This window comes from Dysidea avara, chromosome 1, assembly GCF_963678975.1.
Source record: "Dysidea avara chromosome 1, odDysAvar1.4, whole genome shotgun sequence".
NCBI lineage: Eukaryota > Metazoa > Porifera > Demospongiae > Dictyoceratida > Dysideidae > Dysidea > Dysidea avara.
In genome coordinates this window covers 55,401,001-55,413,792 of record NC_089272.1, presented here as the reverse complement: position 1 = coordinate 55,413,792, position 12,792 = coordinate 55,401,001, and the positions used below count along the sequence as shown (strand labels likewise).

At 40.3% G+C, this 12,792-nt stretch overlaps 1 protein-coding gene and 1 long non-coding RNA gene across 17 annotated transcripts in view; one reads left to right on the top strand and one right to left on the bottom strand.

Annotated features, from left to right (window-relative positions):
* The first annotated feature begins 3,789 nt into the window (after positions 1–3,789).
* Positions 3,790–12,792, top strand: part of LOC136236255 (uncharacterized) — a 157,619-nt gene continuing 148,616 nt past the window's right edge. For 3 of the 5 annotated variants that reach the window (XM_066026385.1, XM_066026391.1, XM_066026396.1), the window contains exons 1-2: positions 3,790–4,036; positions 4,189–4,305. In XM_066026385.1, coding sequence (XP_065882457.1) covers positions 3,819–4,036; positions 4,189–4,305 — 335 coding nt within the window. In that variant the 5' untranslated portion in view covers positions 3,790–3,818. Of the gene's footprint in view, positions 4,037–4,188; positions 4,306–7,299; positions 7,457–7,663; positions 7,867–7,924; positions 8,018–8,073; positions 8,863–12,792 lie in introns of those variants that run through there. The other 2 variants (XM_066026403.1, XM_066026409.1) reach the window with 2 other exon arrangements.
* LOC136236304 (uncharacterized) lies at positions 6,182–12,620 on the bottom strand. Of its 12 annotated transcripts, none has more exons than XR_010692082.1 (12): positions 12,440–12,610; positions 12,314–12,362; positions 8,416–8,666; positions 8,083–8,163; positions 7,641–7,830; positions 7,531–7,605; positions 7,285–7,468; positions 7,197–7,235; positions 6,827–7,050; positions 6,603–6,750; positions 6,373–6,556; positions 6,182–6,330 (listed from the first exon to the last, which is right to left on the bottom strand). It is a non-coding gene; the product is annotated as an uncharacterized lncRNA (long non-coding RNA). The 12 variants fall into 12 exon arrangements; XR_010692077.1 differs by having other exon boundaries at positions 7,641–7,816; positions 12,440–12,609; XR_010692073.1 differs by having other exon boundaries at positions 7,641–8,553; positions 8,608–8,666; positions 12,440–12,615.

Genomic DNA, 12,792 nt, shown 5'->3' with positions numbered 1-12,792 from the left:
GACACAATATTGCACAGTAAGCTCCAGACTACACACCAGCATTAACCCATTAATGTCCACTGATGCCATATGGGGAATGAAATTACATGTATTACTCACCCATAGAATAAAACTTAGCCTTGCTATAACCTGTATTAGACAATGGCATTTGGAGTATGCTTCGATATTTGCAAAGTATGCAAGGATTTTGTTGCAGTTAGACACCAAATACCTGCGTCTTCGAGGCATAAATGCTGAGTAGGTGTTACAATGACTCAACATAGAAACCAAGGCGTAGTCAAGGTTTCTATCGCATCATTGTAACACCTCCTACGAAGCATTTATGGCTCAAAGACGTTGGTGTTTGGTGTCTAACTGTTTTAGAAAATGCTTGGCCAGCAGTGAAAAGGATATTTCAGCTATGCCTCATGCCATTGCTAGTGAAGTGTATGCAAATTTAAAGGATGCATGGGAAAACTCTGCTCGACAATTTACGTACCTGCCTCTCAAGGCATTGTTCAAGGCTCAGTCGCTGAGCGAGATAACACTTTTACTGGTGATACACATCAATGAATTGGCTTCACCCTGCCTCATGTAAAAGAAATGAAAGTGGAAGCAACATTACTGTAATGGCGCTTGTCGTGTTGCAGCAACTCTGGCAGCCCATTTTCCAGCAAAGTGTAAAGCACCAATACCTACCCTTGGCACTTCAGTCAAGTTAACTCACCAGTATAGATGGTGAAGAACATGGACTTAGTCTTTAGTCTAGCTAGCCACTAGGTTGTTGACAGCGGTTAACAATAAATTCTTGTGTGCGTAGTGATAACTAATTAATCACCAAGTTTCTTAGCAATTAGTACAAGACTTGTATTGGAGTCTCTTTGTGATATAGAAACTTCTACTTTATTTGAACTTCAAAGCATTGCTAACATACCATTTCTAATTTTGGTAAGAGACCTCTACACAGGTGAAGACACTTGACACGAATATTGACAAACAAATTGCATGCTTTGTGGGATACTGTTACAGGGGCCATTGGAAGTTATTTGTATATCCACTGAAGAATCCTAGCACTGCTACAGGGGATTTATGACTTCTTGCAACACAGAAGGCAAAATTCAAAAAGCGTAAAGCATCATATGGCTTCTTTAATTGACCAAAGAATGTTGTTCTATAGTCCATATTAGGAATGATAACAGTAAACAACCACCATAATGGGAGTGAACTATATATGTTTGTGGCTAGTTAACATGTAAGAAGCCATACCAAGCTCTACGCTTTTCATTCTCCAATGTTGCAAGAAGTAATAAATCCCCTGTATACAAATGTTTCATAGCAACATGCACTAGTACTGAATTAGACACGCCCATTTCTGGGATAATCGGATCCTTCTTGAACTAGTGCACATTTGTTATGTAATAATCAAGTGTAGTCATTCACAATAGGCAAGTTAAATTGTTCTTTAGAGTTGAGAAGTATTATTTGATAGTAAAGAAATTATACATCGATGGAGGGAGGTAAAGTCAACAGTTGGCTGCTTAATCCCAGATATGGCATGGTAGACACAGTGCATATATGCATGCATAACAGAAAGGGAGGAAACCACAAAAAACATTGTTAGTTTGGATTCTGTTGTTTGTTTGGATATTGTTTACCAAAGTTTAGTTGCTGTTTGATTGCAGTTACTGTTATGTAAACAAACACAATGTAATTGACCTCCTTAGTTTATAGCAAGTGTTTAGGTTCTGTGTATTGGATGATTAGTATGACACAATTCAGTAATTTGGCCAGTGGTGGTCTCTGAGCATTTGGCTGTGAAAGGGTTTTAAGAATACCTCATATGTCGTATTTACACATGTGTATGAACAGATGGAACACATTTGTGCTTTTGTACCTGTATGTGTCTGAGTTTATCTGTAATACACACTGTGTGTATATGTACGTGTACGTAAGTACACATGTGATGCAGCATAGCCAAGTGGTTAGGGAATCTGCTTGGTGATCGAGAGGTCCCAGGTTCGATTCCCAGCTACGCCACTTTGGTGTTGTTGTTTCCTTGAGCAAGAAACTTTACTCACATTGCTCCAGTCTACCCAGCTGTTTAAATGGGGACCTGGTGGTTTGGTGTCAACTGGGGAAGCAGTCCACCCAGCTGTAGCATTAATGGGTACCTGGTGTTAACTGGGGAAGCAAATTCACAACTGTCCTTGTCTTGCTTAGCGGTGTTGAGGTCGTTGTGGAACCTTTGGGTAATGTGTGTGTGTGTTGTGTGTGTGTAGTGTGTGTGTGTGTAGTGTGTGTGTGTGTAGTGTGTGTGTCTGTAGTGTGTGTCTGTAGTGTGTGTCTGTAGTGTGTGTCTGTAGTGTGCGTTGTGTGTGTGTGTGTGTGTGTCTGTAGTGTGTGTGTGTGTGTGTCTGTAGTGTGTGTGTGTCTGTAGTGTGTGTGTGTCTGTAGTGTGTGTGTGTCTGTAGTGTGTGTGTGTCTGTAGTGTGTGTGTGTCTGTAGTGTGTGTGTGTCTGTAGTGTGTGTGTGTCTGTAGTGTGTGTTGTGTGTGTGTGTGTGCGTGTGTGGGTGTGTGCATGGGCGTGTGTCTGTAGTGTGCGTGCGTGTGTGTCTGTAGTGTGTGCGTGTGTGTGTCTGTAGTGTGCGTGTGTGTGTCTGTAGTGTGTGTGTGTGTGTGTCTGTAGTGTGTGTGTGTGTGTGTCTGTAGTGTGTGCGTGTGTGTGTGTCTGTAGTGTGTGCGTGTGTGTGTGTGTCGATGTACTGTATGAGTGTGTATGCATGTGTGTGAGCGAGGGAGCAAGCATGACAAAGTAGTTGGACAACTGTGTTTTTTTCACTTCCAGAGTCATCTCCTAAAGATGATGAGTGACGTTTGCTCTTAGTGGCTTCAAGAACCCATACAGGAGTGAACTGAGGGACAAGGCTACTGAACTGGGAGCACACTACAAACCTGACTGGAGACCATCATGTACACATCTCATGTGAGTACTGATATATGTTACCGGGCCTGCGAAAATAGGGCATGTGGGCACATAAAATTTGAATGTTTTTTTTTTTCTTTTTTTAAAAAACACTTCATAAATCATAACTTTTAAGTTAATTGTGCTGTAGCCTGAAATTTTCATCACTCGTTAAACATTTAATTGGCTTTATAATGCAAGCTACAGAATGAAGATATTCAGTTCCTGTATTGAGATATGATCTGTAATGTGATGAGATGTAGTTTGTGCCCACATGCCCTGTTTTCGCAGCCCTGGTCACATATAGCAGTGTGGAGCATCACACTGGACATGTAAGATCCTATCTACCACAATCTATACAACAACTAAACTGAACTGCACATTTTAAATCAGGAAATAAGCTTAAGATGCTTAAGATGGAACAAATATTACACCCTGAAATCAGGACATTGCACATACTTTGAACCACTGAAATTAGAACACCTCTGTGTTAAGGACACTTCATTATGGTCCCAAGGTGTTCAAAATAGAGTGGCTCCACTATATGTTACATATATTTATTTGCTGATTCAGATAGTTAGACATGTATCACAGAGAGAACAGAATTTCCAGTTACTTTGCCCATATAATATCATACAGTATAACATTTGTGTTTAGTCATTTTGTCAAATACATTATACATTGATCACTTACAGTTGTGCATTAACCAACACACCAAAGTTCAACCAGGTCAAGGAGGCTGGTGGAGTAATAGTACGTAAGGAGTGGATTGTGGACTGTCACAGAAAGAAAACCAAACTATCCATTGACAGGTATAGGACCAGTTAGTGATTTGTGTTTGGTTAGTGTTTTGCTTTTTGTGTCATCAGTTATCGGATGGCTGGTAAAGCACGAGATAATGATGACAGTTCTGATGATGAAGATGTACCTTCCCCACCCTCCTACTGTAAGGGTGACACACTTGGAGATGATTCCAAAAAAGGAAAGGGGAAATCCCCTATCACAAAACCACCAGTGGGTGATGATTCTGCTAAAGGAAAAGAGAAAGCCCCTATTTCCAAGTCACCAGTGAAACAAAATGAACCAACAACAAGGTGGATAAAGCTCTAGGTCATTGTGTAATATGTCCTATCACTTGCCTAAGCCTAAAATAAAAATCACAGCTAGGCAGATACGGGAAACTATAAAAATTTACAAAAGAAACTTTCCACTTGAAAATTATTGTATTATTTTCACTCTCTTACAGTGATGTTGATCCATATGGAGGTTCCACTGATGATGAGGGGGTTCTCCTAAGATCAACTCTAAGGATGTCCAGTATTGACTCTGATGGAGGAGGGGACACTGAGGATGAGATTAGGAGGTGATGATAGTATATGTACATCTGTCATGAATGGCTGAACTGTAGACAGGCTGTACCATACAGCTGTATGACAGGACATTTTGATGCAACAAAATGTTACTTTATTAACTTTAATGAATTAAATGTTGACTATAGTCAAGAAATCATAGATCATGTACTTTTAAAGGTACTTGTGGACAATTGACAAATTTAACTCATTCATCAGCCTTTTCTTTTGTCAAAATTTCCTGCCATACAGATGACAGAAGAAGTACAGTAACTTATGAAGATACATGTTTGGGTGACCTCCCTATTTTTATGGCTTTTATTTCTACATGTGTGACTGTCTCTGGCAAAAACTGGTCTTATCGCCTATTTAAAAGCATCAAGAAATGCAGGTTTTAAATATTCTGAGGGTTGTAAGTTACCAATGGGGTAGCTATATGTCCCAAATTTTAACATGTTTTACAACAATTTATTGCCTTCCATTTTATTATGTACTCTTGCTCCTATATACACTCATGTTAATTTCTGTGATTAACTGACTGATAAGTTTAGATAAATGTATGCACCACACAAAATACATACAAAAGATCATGTGACCCAGTCTGGGAAAACCGGTCTTATTGCTTATTTAAAAGTATTGAGAAACACTGGTTTCGAGTATTAATGTGTTGTACCTTTATTGTAACTTGTATGTGTCCCAAATTTTAACATAAAGTAGCTAGCAAAAGCCGACCACTTTACTCAGGTCGACTGTGACAGTGAAATTTGATAGTGCATTCGTAAAGCTTTGTGTTTGTATGAAAAAATCAAACTTCCTGTCTTGGGCGATAAGACTGGTTTCGCAGATCCAGTCACAAATGATCCCTACACAAATTAAAAATTGCTAGCACTTGTGGTACAATGATGATCACCAGTTCATTACACACAACCACAAACCCAGTGATTAGTGTATGTAACATAATGTCCAATGGTGTATGAACTGTTCCAAGTATTACCTCTGAGAGTGCTTTTGAAGTTACAGCAATAACAAGAAGAGCAAAACAATCGATTTGTACAGTGCCTTTACGGGAAAAACTACAGGCGCTTACTTAATCAATCATAAGTAACGAGTGAAAAGGTTTATAGAGTTGGGATTTGTGTTGTTCTGTTGACCATGAATTGGGGCATTCATCAAGACATAGTTTTTACTTAAGTACATCCATGCCATTAAGCAAGAAGGCTGTTTTAACTGAGAAACGACAACCAAGTCACGTTTACCGCAATGTAAACAAACACGAATAACTCTCAAGGTAGAGAAACAAAACAACAATATTCTTACTCTCCATGAAGAGGCAAATGCAGTAGTGTATTAGAAACCTCAATTTGTGTCTTTACGATTTACTGGAACGATTAAAATGTGTAAAAATTTTTGCAGCACACATTTTTTACCCAATGCATTTCAATGGCATTTATCTCAAGCACAGTATCACGCAAACATGTCGGGTTTTAACTCAACATGTCACATTTAATAATAAACACATTAGCTGCTACAATAAATAGTGAAAGCCACAGAACACCAAAATTTTAACACGAGAAGCACATGTTGAACAAATGTGCCACATGGTGTCTACATCATTGAATGAGTTAAAACCTGTCAATATTTAATAGTCCAGAATACAGTATGTGTACTTCACACATCTACCAGGAACCCATACAAGTGCCATAAACTACCTTGTGACACTTATGGGCTCCTGTGTATGTAGTAAATTTTGATGTAGTGTTTGCTACAGTCTACATGTTTCTACAGTTATAACATTATTCCAGCTTTGATCTACGTACTATATATCCCAACCACTGTGATTCTCATGAAGTTGAGGCACTTATTACAGATTATTTTAATGATGGGCCAAGCGATGATGACTACAGCGATAATGAAATAAGCCACAAAAATGCAGGGTGGCTTTAAAGGAATGTACTACAATAATAAACACGTACAATCATTACAAATACATAGAGGAGGAAGTGGTCATGTCAGTCTCTAGTTGTAGTGATATTAATGACCTATAGAAATGGCACTTTAAAATATGCAATTTTTTAGCGTACAGGGAATGCAGAATTCTTTGGCTGATCCTCAGTCTCTGTTCACTGATTCTCCTTCTCAGTCCCCTGGTACTTAGTCTCAATCCTACATTAGCTGTGTTGAAACAGCAACCACAGAGTCGGCTGTGACATCGTACTGTATGTGCACCCCATCTAACAGTGGGTCCATCAGCTACAGCCAAAACAGCTGTAGCCAAGGGTGTGAAATTTGTAGATACTACATGTGGATGTACCTTAACTGATGGTAATCCTTGTAACACTTTGCTTCTACTGCAGTACTATGTGGAGTACAGGGCTCAGGTTTTCTTAATAAGCCAAGAGATGGTCCTTTTGGGAAATGTCGTGAAGACGATGATGTTGGCATATGCAGTGGGCATAAACCTGCCAAAAGGACAAGGACAAGCATTGGACTACAAGCACAAGGGGTACATGTTATGTAGAGAAAAAAAACATTTACCTTTCTGCATGATATGAGCCATCACAAGGTGCAAGCCACGAGGGAGCACTTCTCAAAGAATTCCCTTACTGTAAGAACTCACGGCAACTCTCTCAAGCATCCACACAATGCCCTAACATTTGGAACAATTCTGAATCTTCTTTAAGTTCATTCAGAATTATGCTGAGCAGAATGCTATCTTACTCCCCGGCCATATTCCAGCATTTAGTCAGTGTTGCCAACATCTGACAGCAAGAAGATACATACGTAATAATAATAATTATGTATTACAAGTAATTATATGATCTGTGTAATGTGCATAAGTTGAATAAATTTACACACCACAATATTATTGTAAAAACGTACCTACATAAGACACCAAATTGTTTACCTGAGATACTCAGGCTTTGATGACTCCAATAAGAGTGCACTGTAAATTAAAATTGAAATTATTGAAATTTTAAGGATACATACTGTACTTTCTCCCTTTGTAGAAAATTTGGACGTGCTACCAGGAGTTCTGGAGCAAAGCTGGAATAACTTCCACACATTGTGATAGGAAGACCAAGAAGTGACCTGTGTTGGACATGCCAGCAAAATAGTACATCCTTTATGAGACTGGCTAACACATTGGATTGCCAGAAACAGAAGGTATGTATCCGTCTGTTACAGAATATCACCCCAATAAAGATAATGTAACCTATTCGTAAATCTGGCTTCCTCACATGATCTAATTTCCCATTTCAGTAAACTCCTTCCTTATCTCCACATGTACTCTGTGTATTCTTAGTCATGTTTCTCTGAAAAATATTAGCTTGTTAGTAAGCACTCTTACCATGACGTACTGTACATTAATAGACCATTGATGCAGCAAAAGCCACTTGGAAGCAGTAGCTGTTGAGAGGACCTGCTATGGTGATGCTTGCAAGGCAAGCCGGGAAAGGTTGAAAGACACCTTCACAAATTCTGATGGAGTACTAGAGCCTCTTTCATCATCATCACATACAACACCTGTAAGCCATAAACTGGAAGTGCATTACAGCTTTGATATGGCTCAACAGGTAAATGCACTGTGACGTAAACTTTCGTATAAATACCAGTTTATGGTATATTTAATAGGTTCACTACCCAAGTGACCCTTGTCCTATATACTTTTTAACTCCAAGAAAATGTGGAATCTTTGGAGTATGTTGTGAAGCCATACCATGTCAAGTATGTATGTACATGTTTGAAGTACAATGTTACTATGGTAATCCCTTACAATATAGGTAACTTACTTGACAGATGAAGCTTGCAATGTTGGAAAGGGGGCCAATTCTATCATCTCCATGCTTCACCACTTTTTTGAAGTTCAAAGTCTAGGAGAGACATTTGTACATTTAAATGCAGATAACTGCACTAGCCAAAATAAGAATTGATCTATAATGAATTATTTGATGTGGTGATACATGACTGGATCACATCACAATATCATTCCTCTTAGTGGGACACACCAAGTGTGCATCGGACTGGTACTTTTGGCTTACTGAAACAAAGCTTTCATCGGACAAAGATAGGGGACTTTGATGACATTGCCAACTGTGTAGCCCTGTAATCATTCGTTAACACACCTCAACTTGTTGGATCACTTGATGGGACAATGTTCATTCCAACTTATGATTGGAGCAGCTTTTATTGAAGAAACAACAGTAAAGACTGCTCTGAAGGGAACTGTACACCTCCATCACTTTTGGTTTTCCAAACTTCATCTTGGAAAGGTATTTGTTAAGGTAGCCAACAATTCTAATGAACGAGAGATCAACCTGTTGAAAGTCGTGTCTTGGCAATCATTCTCTCAGCATTTACCTTCACTAATGATTCCCTGTAACAAGAACGACAGCAATGTGATAACATCTGGGGATTTTGTCCTGAGCAACAGAAGGATATTGTATGCCCTAGGCCTTTGAGCATTTAAACACAAAATTGTATATGTAATATTTAACATTCTATTTAACACCTTAACACTGTAACTTAGTTAACACAATATATAAACAATTTGTGATTCCCAGTTGCAGTATGTGTTTATTGTGTGTGTGTGTGTGGTGTGTGTGTGTGTGTGTGTGGTGTGTGTGTGTGTGTGTGTGGTGTGTGTGTGTGTGGTGTGTGTGTGTGTGGTGTGTGTGTGTGTGGTGTGTGTGTGTGTGGTGTGTGTGTGTGTGGTGTGTGTGTGTGTGTGTGGTGTGTGTGTGTGTGGTGTGGTGTGTGTGGTGTGTGTGTGTGTGGTGTGTGTGGTGTGTGTGTGTGTGTGTGTGTGTGTGTGGTGTGTGTGTGTGTGTGGTGTGTGTGTGTGTGTGTGTGTGTGTGGTGTGTGTGTGGTGTGTGTGTGTGTGTGTGTGTGTGTGTGGTGTGTGTGTGTGTGGTGTGTGTGGTGTGTGTGTGTGTGTGGTGTGTGTGTGTGGTGTGTGTGGTGTGTGTGTGTGTGTGTGGTGTGTGTGTGTGGTGTGTGTGTGTGTGGTGTGTGTGTGTGTGGTGTGTGTGTGTGTGTGTGTGGTGTGTGTGTGTGTGGTGTGTGTGTGTGTGGTGTGTGTGTGTGTGTGGTGTGTGTGTGTGTGGTGTGTGTGTGTGTGTGTGTGGTGTGTGTGTGTGTGGTGTGTGTGTGTGTGTGTGTGGTGTGTGTGTGTGTGTGTGTGGTGTGTGTGTGTGTGTGTGTGGTGTGTGTGTGTGTGGTGTGTGTGTGTGTGGTGTGTGTGTGTGTGTGTGTGGTGTGTGTGTGTGTGTGTGTGGTGTGTGTGTGTGTGTGGTGTGTGTGTGTGTGTGTGTGGTGTGTGTGTGTGTGGTGTGTGTGTGTGTGTGTGTGGTGTGTGTGTGTGTGTGTGTGGTGTGTGTGTGTGTGTGTGTGGTGTGTGTGTGGTGTGTGTGGTGTGTGTGTGTGTGGTGTGTGTGGTGTGTGTGTGTGTGTGGTGTGTGTGTGTGTGTGTGTGGTGTGTGTGTGTGTGTGGTGTGTGTGTGTGTGTGTGTGTGGTGTGTGTGTGTGTGTGTGTGTGGTGTGTGTGTGTGTGTGTGTGTGGTGTGTGTGTGTGTGTGTGTGTGGTGTGTGTGTGTGTGTGTGTGTGGTGTGTGTGTGTGTGTGGTGTGTGTGTGTGGTGTGTGTGTGTGTGTGTGTGGTGTGTGTGTGTGTGTGTGTGTGTGTGGTGTGTGTGTGTGTGTGTGGTGTGTGTGTGTGTGTGTGTGTGTGTGTGTGTGTGTGTGTGTGTGTGTGTGTGTGTGTGTGTGTGTGTGTGTGTGTGTGTGTGTGTGTGTGTGTGTGTGTGTGTGTGTGTGTGTGTGTGTGTGTGTGTGTGTGTGTGTGTGTGTGTTACTCAGCAGTGTGTGTATATGTACACGTGTGTGTGCTACTCTCTGTGTGTGCATGCTATTGTCTGTGTGTGTATGTGTGTGTGCTACTGTCTCTGAATGCATGCTACTGTGTGTGTGTGTGTGAGTATGTAGGGTGATTGATTATAACAGTTATTTGTTGACCAATTAACAAGATTGTTGCCCATTTCCTTTTATGGTTTGACATTTGTCAGGCCAGGGAAGGTTTGGTGAAGGCTATGGTTTTCACTTCTCATAATGACAAAGTTCTGTTTCTCTGAGATAACTAACTGGGTGGGGCCACTGTAACCATAGTATAAACAAGTATTTTGAGTGCTGTTGTATGTGTACGTGTGTGTGTGTAGTGTCTCCATAGTGTAGTGTACTGCGTGGATGTGTGTAGTGTGTTAGTGTGAATGCATTTCTGTAGTGTGTGTAGTGTATACGTATGTGTGTGTTACTCTGTGGGTGTGGTGTGGTGTGTGTGTGGTGTTGTGTGTGTGTGGTGTGTGTGTGTGTGGTGTGTGTGTGCGTGTGTGTGTGGTGCGTGTGTGTGTGTGGTGCGTGTGTGTGTGGTGCGCGTGTGTGTGGTGCGTGTGTGTGTGTGTTTCATTTAGGGGGAGGGCATGCTGATGCACTAGCCTGACCAACCCTTTACAAAATCTCATCCCCCCCCCCTCCCTTTAAATTTTATTTTAAGTAGTAAAAGTGCCTCAGAATGCATCAGAAACAATTTACAAGAGTCAAAAGTTCCTGGAGCAGCATGTCATTCTTAGAATGCATCTAAAATCCAAAAATTTCTGGCTTGGAATGTCACATTCTTAGGTACCTGAGAATGTACCAGTAGCAATCTATGTATTAGAGTCTAAAGTACAAAATTTTCTTGTCCCTAGATAAGTACGCACACAGATGTTTACACTATCTCCCCCCTTACTCTGATAAAATTGTATTGTGACCCCCCTTGGGTCATTTTCTAAATGAATTAAGGCCTGTGTAGTGTGTACATATGGTCTAATCATTACATACCGTCAAGAGTTCATAATATAAAAAGAGAGGAGAGTGTCCTACTTCAGTATAGCCTGTACAAATGGAATCTCTAAGTAATGCAGTAAAACTTTGATTTCTTTAGGATATCATGTCAACACATACAGTGTTAAGGAGTGTTGACAATGACATCAGTGAACTGCTTATTGAAGCCATAACTACAACAGTCATTGAAACTTAATGCTGAGTAGAGACCTGACCAACTAACACATTGTAAGTGACTAAAGGCATTGCATCATTACTTTGAGATTCGTGTTTGTACAGGCTATACTGCAGTAGGACACTCTCCTCTATTTTTTATATTATGAACTCTTGATACCGTATAATGGGAATAATTCACAGAAGAAAACAATAGCCAATTTTGCAATTTTAGATGCATTCGCAAAAGTTTTCAAAATGTTTCCTACAATTATAAAACCTTTTCATGGAACAGTTGATGCAGCATTCATACAGTGTATGTGACCCAGTATGGGAAAACCGGTCTTAACGCCTATTTTAAAAGTATCTAGAAATGCCGGTTTTAAGTATTGTAGCTCACCAATGGTTGAAGCTGTGTGTACCAAATTTTCACATGTTTTACACCAATTCCTTACCTTCCAGAGCATCCACTGTGCAAGTAGCCAACAACTAAGTTTCCCCATCCATGATTAATCCTTTGTAGGCGTGCGCCCAATTATTAAATTATACTTTATGCAATAAATTGCAAGGATTTTCTCGTAAATGAAGAAATAGCAGATCATTTGTGAATGTTTTCTTTCACGAATCATTTCCGTTATAAATGCGGTATGCCCTAGCTATCTTTAGAACCTATACTGTGATTATGCTGTGGTCTTTGTACAGAGGTGGTCTTATTAACAGGTTGCCACTAAGTGAAGGCTTTATCTCTACATAATGATTTGACAGCTTCTGTTTAGCATTTTCATTTCCACTGTTTCCAATTTCCTTATACGCTTGTTTAGGAAGTATATAACATGTTGTACTGAGAAGGTTTGTAATGTCATAATTCATCTTGTGATCTCAAAGAAATGTAATATAAAATATTTGAAGGGACAGATTGTGCATCCCTGTTAAATGTGCCCCAGGGCCCTCACAGAATCAACCTTCTCTGTTTTACATAATAATCATACTCACCTCATCCTTCAGTTGAGTAAGGAAAAATGGCAGCAGGTGTTCAATTGTGCTGGAGGGGGAAGGAAACAAGTATATGAGGTCATACAATACAATATGTGAGAAACACTACTTTTCATCAAAACTAACTTTTCCTCCCAACAATAAGGCCATCATACCACAATCACAAAGGTGACGGTGAACTTGACATATTGGCTGACATCAGAGACCATATACACGTGGCGTGAGGTGGGTCAAGATTGCCTCTGTATGATAATCACCTCTCCCAGAACTCTGCAATACAACACATACAAATGTATTACCACATAATACAGGAGTGAGGGAATGGTGTTCTTGTTAGTGAGGTGTTTTTTATTTATTTATTTATTAAGGCTTTACAGCACAAGTGCTGAAGGTCTGTAGGACACCTGGTCCTACAGCCTGCTCAAAGACTTTAGCTATTTGGATTCCAGGGGTCTAATCTAAGCGTGTGCACACTAAAA